Here is a 15240-nt window from a genome sequence, read left to right as displayed (position 1 = left end):
TGTTTTACATCACTTTTATTGATGTTATGGTCGTAGCTTGGAGCTGTAAGAAATGTCTTCATATTCTAGCTATCAGCTAGTTTTAGTGTAAGCTTTGCGAAATGCTATGTTTTCATAATTTAGGTTTCAGTACGTTCTAGAGAGTGCTAGAGCGAGTTTAGTTATATTAAAGTCTTTGAAGAGGTATTTTTGTTGCATGGTACATTTGGAGCGTGAGAAAGATAATTTTTATGCGTCGATTTCTTCAAAGATTACTTACCTAAATTTAGTTGAATAGAGGTTGTGGATGTGGTAATTATGATGATTTCAACAATTAAGTATTAAAATTAAATCTTTTTGATTTTTATTTCTTATTATTTGCAAAACTATGAAGCTTTTTTTCCTATTATTTACTTATTTCGGAAACGCAATAACAAGATGAAATAAAACTTCATTCATTTCATTCTAACTCACAACAAAACTTAGAATAAACAAACCCGCTTAATCCATCATTATTTCAAAGCCCGATCGAACTATTTACTGCAATATTTCTAGGAAATCAGCCAGCGTTGATTTTCATTGGGACTGGGAGATCCCCGACCGCCACCAGCCAATCTCTGTGCACTAATGATACCTACAAATGATATTTGTGTCACGCACTTGGTTGAAATTTTAGTACGGATTGAATTGGGATTCAAGTATGTGTTAATTCTAACTATATTTTGTAGTATTACGTCGTTTTTTGTAGGTATAATACAATAATATATACTTGTTTCATTTGCTTGCCTAAAACACAGAGCAAATTGGAAGGCTAAATTATAGGTACCTATCGCAAAAGCAAAATCAGAAGACGGAAAATAAGAAATTAGAAATTTTATAAGAATAATACGATAATGTGCGGTACAAGAACAATGCTACGTTTTTCTTTTATTTCTTAGTTTACTAAATAAGTTAACATTATTTCTTCTTAAAATAACTAAACTTGCTCATAATAAGTCTCTATTAAAGTTTATTCTGAAAATCTCTAATTGACTGCAGAAGGTTTGAAATTTCGCAAACACATCATTTGAAAGGAGGACTTGAAGCGAGTACCGAGTAAAATATAACAAGCAAACATAATAGTGGTTTCATTTCATAATAATACTTGTATCTTGAGGTGTACTGAATACTTCAAAGAAGAAAAGATAATATTATTTTCTAGGAAACACGCGCAAAGGTATAATTCTTAGTAGAATTTGTATAAAATCACACCAGTTGCATTTCTGGCTATTTGTACAAAATATGATAAAGTTGGCTCTATTTATTGTATTTTAAATTTAGCATTAACGTATATTTTTCGTGATGGTAACAAAAACATGACTATTCTTGAAGTTAATGTTTTCCAGAACACAATTATTATGTAGCACAAAGAAAAAAACTAAAAGCTATAATATTATATTTCTTCGAATATTTTTTTTTATGTATCATGGCGAATCAAAAGCACTTCTAAGCAGTCCACCTGAATGAATAAAATGTTTGAAAGAATGGCAAAGACCATAGTTAATACTTGGCCTTTGATATCTATCCACCGCTTTATAGAAGAGAGTTCTTTTTATACTGGTTATGATGAATTATTTCTTAATCTCGAAAACGAAGAAGCACGGGATCTCTAGTGTTGAAAATTTCCAGGAAAATACAAGATATTTTCCTTTTACTTCTGTTTATTCAGGATTTTCTGAGAATTTATGTTATTTAATATTATTCTTATCAAAGCATTATTTCTTCTTTCTTTCTCTGTAGTTGGGTAACGATAAATCTCTTCAAAGCGGTGTTTTCTTTTTTGATATGTTTTATATATTTTGGTATTATTTCTGAAAATAATAAACATGTACTGTGGGTAAGGTTTTAATTTCATTGTTAATTTTACATTATTCACAAAGAATTCGTCTACTAAACGGAGACTTGTTTCTGCCAAAGCTTGCATTCAATTTAAACATTTATCAAATTTCTGTTAAAATTTACACCCGTAATTTGGAAATCGGTAACATGGTATAAGACAAAATGAAGACTTATTACTTAATATCACATTGTTATAATTATATTTTGAATAGTTTTTATTCTTATACTTGACATGATTTCAATTATATGCTTTATGTCTTACAATACTATAAAAATAAGTTATAAGAAACCGTTTGAATCTCGATTTATGTCTGTAAATATTTTAAAACCTATGTAACGTCCGAGTTATTCACAAAAAATATCCTATGTAACGAATTCGACAGTATCTTGGTACTATTCCAACTCAAGTCCCTTTACGACAATACTTTGATCTTTGATGCAATTCCAAACGACCTTTTATCAAAGTTATTGTTAGCGACATCCATTTGGGATATTTCTGTTATTCATAAACTAGTTGTTTGTCGCGGCATTACTCGCGAGACACTCGAAAATATAGGTTGTATCTATTGTTGCAAAGATATCAAACAAATGTTTTATCGCATTTGTAAAACCAGATATAGGTATTTTGTTTCGTAATTCTAACTTTGTTATAAAATACGAAACAAAGTTACTTAATAAATCGTCTTAAATAAACATACAAAACGCATAAAAAATAACAAGTACCGTTCGCAATTTTATCATAATTTTAATTCGTACAGAAACTAACAAAGAAACACGTTTTATACACGCATAAAAGCCCATTCAAAAGCTCAAACGTAAATGGTACAGTTTTTACAAAAATGCAGCTCAATTCAAAGTACACGGAACTGATAGGACATGCCGGGAAATGCAGCTCAATGCAAAACAAAAATACACGACTCGGTGACCATTTCTTTGGAATCTGTGGGACAGTCTCATCTATTGTTATTGTCATAAATTGTTGGTATTTTTTGACAGTTTATGAATATTTATGTATGTATACATAAGTATACGTTGATGCATCTTTCTCTAACTTTCTTTATGTCTATATCCAAAGAGAAGGAAGTAAAATATCATTAATTCTAATTTAGAGCCAAAGTTCAAATAGTCTATCTAAACCCATGAGCGAATACACGTTAGTATCGACGGATGCAAGGATTAATGCCACAAACCGGACACACATTAGACTGACCGCGCTAAATTGCTTAACCAGTGCACATTACTAGTCATTAATGGTTTAGTTCACGATAGGAAAACACTTTAAATAGCAAACATAGTGTAGTACCTTATAGGCTTGTTAATTCTTAAATCTTTTGCGAATAAGTCGGCGAACTTATTAAAATATGTATGTAAAGTGATGGCAAAATTACTTGTTAAGTTCGAAGTAACAGTTAGTTTGGGAAACTACATCTACCACAAACTTTATATAATACGAAAAATATTACGATGAGTACTAAATTCAAACAATTTTTCCCATTTTTCACTAATAATGGCGTAAATCATGGCCACTGTCCCGTCTGAGGTTAGACTATTTTTAGTGCTCAATCAATTCCAGAGAATTCTCACCGCGTGCGAATTTAAAACTTACCGTATCGGAACAAAATTCTATTGCATTTTTCCTCCATGTTACATCATTACTATTCGGCTTTTACATTTATTGAACATTTGTATTGAAAGCGTTTCATATTATATGCATGAATATTTTTATTTTTGAGTTTTAACTTCTGATCGTAAAGTACATTTTGATTTGTTTATTTTTATATACAGTATATTGTATATCGATAATTTCAACGTATAAATACGAAAGTGTGCTTATAAAGTATTTTCAAACAAGCCACAGATTTATTTATTTAGTTATCTTATAGTTAATGTTTTAAAGCTTTTTTGGAACTATTTAACAGATTTTAAAGTATGTAATACATTTCACAATTATTATTCGTTATTTAGTTAGAAGCAATTACTGACCTAGAAGAGATTACTTTGCTGCTCACAAAAACACATTTTGAACGTATTTGTGAGGGTGACTTTTCCTTTATACATTAAACCTTATTGGTGAGTTTAATAATTAATTCAGCGCACACGAAACATTTAATCAATTGAATTAAATTAACTGAACATGAAATGAACCATTGTACACAATTTATTTATTCAGTCAAAGTTTTTTCTTATTTTTATTTCCTATTTCGTTTTAAATTTCAAAGTCACAGCCCTATTGCTTCCATATTCGTGTTTGCTTTGCGGATTGTCAATAGAAACGAGCAAACTACCCTCACAATTAATAGTCAGACGAGCTGAGATTTGCTATCAACCGATCTTAATTGGTCAATTGTGTCTCGTGTGTCAAAGTTCAACGATCAAACGGTTTTAAAGCTTATTTTATTCGTCTATAACTTAGTAAACGTTATTCGTGTAGGTAGTTGGAATAATTTGATTCGACTGCAATATGAACAACAATATTTGAGCAATTTATTATGAAATGTAAAGCTTTTCGAATATTAACCTTAAATATTTAAATGAAATCAAATCAGAATGCATTTAAAAATGAAAACACTGAAAAAATATCACAATAAATATTACGCTACACGTTAAAAATTAACGTTCGTTTTTTTACACGTTCTATAATACCTATTTGATTTTAAACATAACTACCCCATAACCAAAACAATTGTATTATTCCAAGCTACACCATTTTCAGTAACAACGAAAGTCACGCTGCAAGCTAATACTACGAAGGAAATAGTATAATGAGTAGTACGCTACACTCAGTTGAGTGGATCGATCGGGGTGAATGACCCCGCTGGCGCTCAGGTAAACATTTTGGGGAGAAATCTTGCCTCTAACGAGCCTGTGTGAATTTTGACGGTTTCGTTCCAATGTTTAGAAGTGTTTTTATAGCGGACTTTTTAAATTTTTATAAGATTGTTATGAGTGAGTTTGCTTTTATAAGTGGTGTGTAAGTATAGTTCTAAACGTGGGTGTGTTTTTTATATGGCTTTATTAATGGATTAAAAGAAATGCTTATACGGAAGTAACGTCTAATCTCTAAAAGCTTCTAATCTAAAGAAAAATGTACGTAATGCATGTAATGTAATGAAAATTCTTCTTCTTTAGTTCTTGCTTGTAATGAAAATAATAAATGATTTCATAAACACGTAATCATTCATAATCAACTAATAGGGACAATTTCCCTTATATTAAGCACATAAACAAGAATAAAACAATAGCGTTAACCCTAGAGCACCAATTATGTGACACATAATACAGCTATTGTTTGGTGTAAAGTCCGTTAGCGGAAGTCACTTCTGGCCTTTTTTACATTTAAAAATAAGTTTAAATTCTACCAAATTCATACCTGACTCAGGGCTATGACCAAGCGAATGCAAGTCCTGTTGAGATCTGCGGCGCTGTCGATATTCCGCCCGGTAGTCCGGCCACCGGCCATATTGCGCGGGCGCATTCAAGTACTCCTGCGATGAAAATCTCGATGTTCTAGATGGAGGGAACCCCACTTGCCCGTAATACTCCTGCCTATACACCACGTCTGGGTGAATCCCACCCGGCACTATCTGACTACCGAAATGACTTCTATGCCCCAAATATTCTGGCTTCATCTGCGGACCATCTGTCAACTCGTGCCCGTGAATAGATGACGACCTCTGCGGCCCGTATTCCCGCAGACGATTGGAAAATTCCAGTCCCATCCTGTGGGGAGAATAATCCAAACCACGCGGTCCCATCTCGAAGTGACCGGTCGTTCTTCCCCTATAAAAGTTAGGTGAAAATGGATTTTTGCTGTCAGCATTCTGACGGAGGTTCACCTCCGGTTTGTCTTCAGTCTTTGCTTTCTCGCCGGCTTTATCGGCGTCGTTCTGATTCGGCTCTTTGCCCTGAACCCGTTTGTCATTCTGGGCAGCGCGCGGATTAAATTCTTGCGCTTTCTCTGGCGCGAAACCCTGTGTTTGTGACATTTCTATATAGACATCAAAACGTTTGTATACACTTACAAATTGACTACACAAAGCTTATCAAAATTGAGTAAACACTAAGTTAATTCACATTTAAAATGCGTTACAGAGGAAAGAAAATCACAACCGTATACGTGTGGACTGAAACGAAAAGCACATTATTATTTAATATTGATTCACCAACACTTCACTTTACCTCGGAAAAGATCTGCCTCGAAGTGTGTTTTGTATTTTAAAAGAAGAGAAAATAAAATTGACAATTGACTGATATAAAACATGAATACAGTGCATTCATTCAAAAGCCACAAACTTTATAGTATTAAAGTTATCTGTTTAAATTGTAAATAAATCGTCGTTACCGTTTAATAAAATTTCTTTAAACAAAATGTGTAGGTGAACATTAACATATCAAACCGATTGTATAAATATACAATACAATCGATAGCTGACCCGGTAAACGTTGTTTCGCACACCCTTATCACTTAAGGATATGAAAAATAGATTACAACCCAATCTCAAACCTACGAATATACATAATATAAAGTTTAATAAAAATCGGTCAAGCCGACTCTCAAGAGTATGGCAACGAACTCTGTGGTACAAAAATGTATTATTAAGATTTAAGCTGATTAATTTTATAAATTTAAAGTTGGTTTGTTTTCCGTATGCACTACATTAAGCTTTGACGTGGTACTAGTTGAGTTGGTAGTTTTACCGATATGTTACTTTCTCAAACTAAAACATTGAGGACGTTGAGGCGTGCTGTAACTCGACTGAATAAAGTAGTTGCAATATATAGTTAATATATAAATAAATATAGTACTTTGTTTATGCAATAAGTATCCCAGTTTTTTATTGTATCAGAATAGACTTACGGCTTATTATAAAGTATTCGAGCTATTTGATTTCTCCTAATGTTACAATTAACATTGCAAAAATTCCATTGAGTCGATCAAGTCGTTCCATCTGACTGACAAAATATGATTCCAGTTATTTTATTTACATATTTAACATAGAGACTTTAAATAACTTTCAATGATGATCAAATATCTTCACTTACATAGTATATTTATTACTATACCTATCTATTATGTGACTTTACATAGAACAGATATTTTCGCCGACTAATCGACAGTTCTGACCGGTCAATGTTGGCTCCCATCCAGGCTATCGCTATGTCCTAGACATCTAAACCTAGCTAGTATTGGTACTATCGCTTGACTTTTTGATAATACTTCCTTTTTTAATTTATTTTCTGTATAAATGATGTTTGTAAAGAAAATCAATCAGATAATGGCTAATGCCCCATGAGACCGAATTTGGAGCGGATTGAAAAGTTTTTTCTTGTATTTCTGTTTTACTGGTGTGTTTTAAATAAATTTTGTTTGTTATTTAGTATTCGCGAATTCGCAACAATTAGTTAACATTTTTTTGAAAATTTCTTTGCATTGCATTACATTAGTATACAGTAACAGTATAGAAAATCTACATAATATCAAATCATCTAATATTTTTAATCAATTTAAGATTTAAGACGACAACATGATGTTTTAAACATACGCTCGTGACTAAACCGTGAGCGCAGAAATAAATTATATACCTATGATATTCTTTTTACTTTTAACTTTTGAAGTTTTGAGTACCAATGATACGGCGCATTAAACATTGAACAGGACTATAAAGGTACATCCATTACTGGCTTTAAATTATAGAGGCTTTTAAGAAAACCGTGCCGCCAAGGATAATGTAGCGACAAATTAAGAAATACCTTCTTAGAGATAGCCGGAGGTAAGAATGAATCTTTAAAATTGGCAGTATTTTTAAGAATGGCTTGTGTTGACTGAAGTAAAACAATAAAATTAAGGTAAAAGTTTACTTAATCTAATTATGTTTTAATGTAATTAATTAATATAAAATGCGGTGCTATTGTAATTTGCAAGAAATTGCTTCAAGACACAACACTTGCAAAATTCTTATGAACCTTTAAGAGGTAGTTAAATCAGTAGTAGTATTAGTTATTACTTTATTGGACGATATAATTACTATGATTAGCCTTAGAATGAATTTAATAAAAAAAAGTATTTATCGAGTCTCTTATCAACTCAATATGAGTTGAAAGATAAAACAAAACAAATCAAATTCAATGCATACTTTAGTAATTATTTATTCATCAAAATTGTATATACCAAAGGTGCATTTATTTTTTTACCGTCTCAGTATTCTGAACGCGTGGAGATGCATCGATCGTTTAACAAGAGTTTTATAAAATATGCTAATAATATTGCAATCATTATCGACTAGAAATTTTCATCTGAATATGTTTTATTTTAATTTGCATAAATTATTTAAAGAATCACTGCTCAATGAAAAGATTTTAAGCTGCATGTTGGAAATAATCGTTTAAAATCACGTATATTTCTTATTAATTAGTTTCAACATTGCAGAATATGTTTTTTTTTTTCATTTATAATAAATACACTGCTACGAGTATTAACAATATTTTTTTCTGTATTTACATCAATCCACATACATTAAAATGTGATTTAATACGACGGGAAGTGACATATATATCGTGTATAAATAATGTGCAATCAAAATATGTTTTACGATGGCACGCGACAGAAATACACGCGTTTATGAGCTTGAACGAACATACATAAAACACGACTTGAGATATTTTCACTATTTTAAGTTTCCTTTTTGAATTAGGAGATATTATGATTTCTAAAACTCTTACAGATCTTATTTCTGTTTAATTCTAATAAGAGATATAATGTCAGTTATAACTAGGTAGGTATATGTGTTCTTTTATAGGTTACATAGATTTAGTTCGTCCCTGTTTCACTATAAGATATTAGTATTTCTGCCTATGGCCTATTGGTTTGGGAATAAGGGATTTGTCTGTGTTGTGAGATCGTACACCTTGAAAATGAAAATGAATATATCTGGCTGTGTATTCTAAATATCTAGTATCGTATACTCGGATATTTTATGATAGTATCTCTTTGATTTTAGAACTTTATAATTTAGAATATATTTTTTTATTTACATATTTATTATTTGTTACATAGATCATATATATCAGCTCATATAATTATAGAGATTTAATAACTATTTATCGTAAAACTAACAAGCGCCCCTTCTTTGTTTACGTTTTGAGATAATTTTGGAGGAAAATATAATTCATTCAGTCCATTCAAAACTTATATACCTTCTATACGTACTTGTTTTACATACATTCTTTTACGTTACAAATATAACCATCCTACTTTTCGATATCTAAACACTATGCATATAGTAGATAGGCTATAATAATTGCATCACACAAAACATCAAGTGGTCGTTCATACATATTTATTGACCTGACTGCGCTCGCTTGGATCCCGTCCAAGCGTAGTGCTGTAAGCGCCATTATCGATAATTTTCTTTTACAACGTCGTTCAAAATGAATTCTGTCTATGAATACATATTGAAAATTTGCTTTAGTATTTTTTTTTGTTATACTTTGCATTTTCGTAATATAGGCCCTAATTTCTACTAAATCTAAATGCATTTTATTGTTATATGTAGCTTTTATACAAATAAAATTTTTATCAACTGATCCCTTAATAGTATGTGCGGTTAAAAGTTATTAATATCACATGCACATAAATATAAACAAGAAAAACGAGATCACAAAACCTACATTTTAAACCACTTTCGCAAAATAAAGAACAGATCGAAAACAATACAAAACTGGGACAAGTATTGAAAAAACTCAATCACTCATTATCCACGAACAACGAAACAAAATAATAATTGACAATTGACTCAGTTATAATTGTAAGGCCGCGATATTTCATCCATCCAACTAATGACGTTCCCTCCGCCGCGGTATCATTACGCCAATTAATAATTATACTAATTATGTCATGATATGATTCCTACTTGATGGAATGGCACTTGACTTTATTAATGAAGTGATAATAAATCTGATGAATACATTGTAATTTCTAAAAGTTCTTTCGAATGGTTTTTGTTTATTGAGATACACCAATATTGAAAAAATGAAACTTGTCATTGAGAGTTTTTATACCACCCTCTCATAGGAGTCGTGTTACTTAACTTATATCCACGAAATATGGTTCCTATTTTTCATTAACTTTAACTATATTAATTTCAAATGAAAAGTGTTCTATTTTTAATTGATTTAATATAACTTATGATTCGTGTCTTGCTTGTGTCAATATGTTTTGCTGTTCGAATCGTTATAACAATTTTATACATATTTACCGATCTATTTCCTTGTTCATCATCTCACAACTGTAATACCACTCGTATACGTATTTTTCCTTTCATTCCCGAGTGACACACAAGTTGGAACAGATAACGTAACGCTTCCTCTCGCATTGTCTAGACTAGCGTAGTTAGCTTAGTTAGCGGCTTAACGAGACTTGTGACGTCATGAGCAGGAAAGGTATTAGGAGTAGGAATATCCAGAAAAGGTTTATGGCATTGCTAGTGTTGTATGCTACCCTAGTACGTTATGTGTAAAATTCATATTAATCCAATTTTCGTGATTAAAAATATTTTTAAGACTGTAATTTTAAGAACTATTTATTTTATTATATAATATTTTATTTTCGTACCTACGTTTCCGGTTTTATAGAAAGTGTCTAAGTTTTATTTAAGTTGCGATTCATTTTATGATACAAAAATAATAAATCATAAATATTATAATATGATAAATATTTCTTACGATAGGAAACAACACTAACGTCTAACAAAAACTAAACAAAATTATCGATAACCGCACATCCCTACACAATATCGAGAATACGCCCAGCGCTAAAGGCGAAATGTTGCGATGCAGCGAAAAATATGTTCCCAAAATCAAACTCCACTATACGCCTTCAATACATTGTCACCAGTTTTATATGATTCTCAACCCTCGAAGAAAAAGGGGTGATGTGAGCATGTGTGTCTTAAATATGTATCTATGTGTGTTTAGCTGTTTAAAGATCAAACGTAAAACGTAAGCTACATCTTTTAGTTTTTAGTAATCTGTGCTAAATCATGTAAGCAATTGATAGTATAGTTTTACATCAAGGTACATCTACTCTTAATATGTACAAAATATCTATAAATTAATAAATTAAAAAAGTATTGGTGTAAGGTATAAGTAAAAGGTATTTGATTGATTACTTTGGGTTGTAAAATAGCCGTAATTTCACTTTGGTATTCGCGGAAAAAAGGTTTGATATAATATGATTTTATAGGGAAACATTTTATATTATGAATTAATCAAGAAAGGTACATAATAAACTTGTTAAGATAGGTCGTTGCGCTGTTAGCTAAGACTAATTACAATGGTGAAAAATGTTGGTCCTTCTTGCAAACAATTTTATCTTTGTACCTTTTGTACTTTCTTATGTATTTTTTATAGTTCTTCGTTAAATTGGTAATTTAATTTAATTTTTTGTAATATCAACAAAAAATAACAATAACTGTAAACATGAATATTCGTAATCAATTTATATTCAAATCGAGGGTGATTATTGAACATAAAAGGAAATTATTATGAACACAAAAGCAAGTTCAAACAACGTTACGTAAACAATTGTTTTCCATTTTCCTACTTTTTATCGTCAATTCTACTTTATGTACAATAGACTGGGGTAGAAGCCTTTAAAAATAATGAAAAGATAAAAAAAATCGCAGTCGGATGAAACCCATTAGAAAAGGAGGGGAATATGATAAAAATGTAAGGAAAAATAAATTACGGTCAATCCGAGTTCGGGAAGCGGGAGGGGGGAGCTTTTAAGAGAAAAAAATGGTTTCTCTCGATTTCCGACAAAACTACAAGTCCTATATAAAAAAGTTCAATGGCAAAGTTGTAGGTAATTAAAAGTTCTACAACTTTTGTATTCACAATTTTTTCACATAACCTAAAAATTTAGGTGAAAAATTCAAAAAACCAAGTTTTTGGTCTTTTATTTTTATCTACTTCAAAATTTATTTTTTTTCTACGAAATTTGGTGAAAACTTACTTTATTATGTCCCAAATACACTGTAATTTATTTGATTGAAAATATTTATTTTTTCGCCTTATTTTGAATTAATACCAAAAAAACAACCTAATTTTCAATCGAAAAGTCACCCGTCAAAATATCAGCTTTTTTCAAAAACTTGGGGTGCCTTTTATTCATTGAAATCTCTACTTTCATATGGTGTAAAAAAAATAAACACCACCATAGTAAATGTTCTCAGGAAATGCATACAAACAGTGTGAAAATTAGCTTTTACTAAATCAGGCACACTTCTTGAACTCTATATCTTCTCTTGTATCGGCTTTTCGGTAATATTTCAAAAGAAAAATAATTATCTGTTCTAAGTTTAATATTTTACAGCATATTCAAAAGCAAAATGATGTCGATAAAAACATTTCAGGTAGTTCGAGAAGTGTGCTTGATTTAGTAAAAGCTAATTTTCACACTGTTTGTATGCATTTCCTGAGAACATTTACTATGGTGGTGTTTATTTTTTTTACACCATATGAAAGTAGAGATTTCAATGAATAAAAGGCACCCCAAGTTTTTGAAAGAAGCTGATATTTTGACGGGTGACTTTTCGATTGAAAATTAGGTTATTTTTTTGGTATTAATTAAAACTAAGGCGAAAAAATAAATATTTTCAATCAAATAAATTACAGTGTATTTGGGACATAATAAAGTAAGTTTCTACCAAATTTCGTAGAAAAAAAATAAATTTTGAAGTAGATAAAAATAAAAGACCAAAAACTTGGTTTTTTGAATTTTTCACCTAAATTTTGAGGTTATGTGAAAAAATTGTGAATACAAAAGTTGTAGAACTTTTAATTACCTACAACTTTGCCATTAAACTTTTTTCTATAGGACTTGTAGTTTTGTCGGAAATCGAGAGAAACCATTTTTTTCTCTTAAAAGCTCCCCCCCCCTCCCGCTTCCCGAACTCGGATTGACCGTAATTTATTTTTCCTTACATTTTTATCATATTCCCCTCCTTTTCTAATGGGTTTCATCCGACTGCGATTTTCTTTTGTTTCAAAAATTATCTACTCTAGTCTACAAACGAAAATCAAAGATTAAAATCGAGTTAGTTTTATATTACGCTAGTTTGTGTTGGCTCTGAGTTCTATTTTAGGTTTAATACTGAACTATTGTTAAGAAAATCAATCCTTCATTTAACTTTTATTTTTTATAAGCCTTACTATCCTCACAAAAATGATAAATGAATAAGTTTGTTTGTTTGCCTTTCTTTCATATCACAACGGATATTTTTTTTTTTAGAAAAATTTTGTAGAGTAGTAGCTAAAGTTGTAGAAATACCATTTTTAAACGCGGTAAAACATCTCATAGACATCGGTATTATCTTTGACCAAGCGGGTAAAGCCGCGAGTAACAACTAGTTTTATTATATTATGTAATATGAAAAGAAGAGCTATTCAACCCTTCCCATTGACCCTGTTGTGAAATAATTCAAGGTACGACTTGACCGTTGATGATGACCCGACCCTTCCCAGATTACGGCCACCAATTATTATTTTGATTGGGATTAATTTTTGTATTTTTAAATATCGTCCCTTTCGGAACAATTGGAATTATTTATGTGGACCTTTAAACCCTCCAGTGGGGTATTCTTTACTGAACATGATGTCTGCATTATGAATTCGTTTTTGGCTGAATTGGCTGAATAATTTTCGTCTGTAAATGTCTGAATATGAAATTGAGAGATGAATCAAAAAAAAATAAAAAAAAAATAAATAAATAAATTGAATTTTACTAGTCGTTCGTGCCGGCTCCATCTGGGCTGACCCGGGACAAAACAACACAAAATATACATCCTATGCCCTATGGGATTCAGGAGAAATGTAACTTTCTTTTGGTGAATGAATTTTTAAAATCAGCTCAGTAGTGTCTCAAAACATTACAAACATACAATTATTAATACTTATGTTTCATCTTTATAACATTAGCTTAAACACCTTGGCCAACAGCGTCATCTAGTATCAAATACGTTACTCAAGTGTTTTAAATGAATAAAATAGATTATCCATACTCCTGTTACACCTAACGCTAAGTGGGGTCAGCACTTCACACAATGTATACAGGAATTTGGGAATTACGTGGGGAGAAATAAATCAAAGTTTGTTAGTAAATTCGAGCTTATCTCTGAAACTATCGATGCAATTTTAGCAAATCCTTCACTAATTGGGAGCTAAAATCTCCACTGGGTATTTGTAACTTAAAATTACTAACGTTATAAGCGCAACTTAACTAGTTTTTTAAATATTGTATAAGAATAATTCTTCTTAAATTTTAGTTGTATGTAACACTAGCTGTGCCTTGCGGTTTTACCCGCATTGCTCCGTGTCTTAGTGTGTGTTGTCTCCTATTGGTCTCAGTGTGATAATATAATATAGCCTATAGCCTTCCTCGATAAATGGGCTAATTCTAACACCGAAAGAATTTCTCAAATCGGATCAGTTGTTACTGAGATTAGCGCGTTCAAACAAACAAACTCTTCAGCTTTATAATATTAGTATAGATTAGTTTTTGAATAAGTATTTCATTTTTTTATACCAGCTAATTCAAAAAATAGCCATATTATAAATTTGGTGTATCTAATTCATATTTGCTGGTTTCAGATAGTGTAAGAGCTAGTTAAAATAATTTAGAAACCTCTGTTCTTACTATAGCGTGTAGCCGCGACTGTGTCTGGGTTAATCAATATTTTAAACTAACCTCGCGCCCCGGCGTCGAGCGATTCATTGATAGGGGTGAAAGGGGATAAAATTGTACTTATCCAAGCTATAAATCTGTTTTAAATTGGTTCAGCCGTTTTCTTTAGCAAATAAATAACAAATCTTATTTATAATGTCTATGATTATAATATGTATCTAGAATACATTGGCTTTGAATTTCTTGTCGATATCTCGATACAGAAGAAGTGTATATATTTTATTCAGTATTAAAAAAATAACAACATTTAGAGCTCATTCGTACCAAAAACAATTAACCTTAATTATAAATAAGGGTAATAAGACGTAAAAGTTTAAATGCCTTCCTTATTTTTTATTTGTAAGTTGGTTAAAATGCAAGCTTTTATACACATTATATTATTCGTTTAAAAAAACCCATCTGTCAATTTGTCCCATTCATTCACAATAGCACAACCAACAAAAACCAAACAAGCTGTACATCGTTTTATAGCCGTTAAACCCACGTATAAAGCTTGAAAAATAATGAAACCAGTGTCGGATGCGCTTCACCTATAAACGTCAATATTCAATTTATATTCCGTTTTTATAACCGCACTATACTATGTTTGTAACCTAGATTTTTAGCGCAAACATTGTACAAACAGTGGCGTGCAACAAGAG

General features: G+C 31.0%; 2 protein-coding genes across 5 annotated transcripts in view; both read right to left on the bottom strand.

Moving 5' to 3' along the window:
* The window catches only part of Dys (Dystrophin), a 433719-nt gene that overhangs the window by 276886 nt on the left and 141593 nt on the right, over positions 1-15240 (bottom strand). The window lies entirely within an intron of this gene.
* LOC149479190 (uncharacterized) lies at positions 5078-6057 on the bottom strand. The gene has a single exon (XM_089707887.1). It carries the CDS (start codon positions 5841-5843, stop codon positions 5172-5174), a length of 672 nt encoding a protein of 223 aa, XP_089564013.1. The 5' UTR covers positions 5844-6057; the 3' UTR covers positions 5078-5171.

This window comes from Colias philodice, chromosome 20, assembly GCF_061535455.1.
Source record: "Colias philodice isolate Cphi_HAF_F1 chromosome 20, ilColPhil1 Martin Lab GWU primary, whole genome shotgun sequence".
Taxonomy (NCBI): Eukaryota; Metazoa; Arthropoda; class Insecta; order Lepidoptera; family Pieridae; genus Colias; species Colias philodice.
Note: the sequence above shows the minus strand (reverse complement) of the source record. Positions and strands in the feature narration are given on the sequence as shown.

Excerpts from the sequence above, each read along its gene's own strand:
- LOC149479190 (XM_089707887.1), bottom strand. The coding sequence starts at position 5,843 with ATGTCACAAACACAGGGTTTCGCGCCAGAGAAAGCGCAAGAATTTAAT.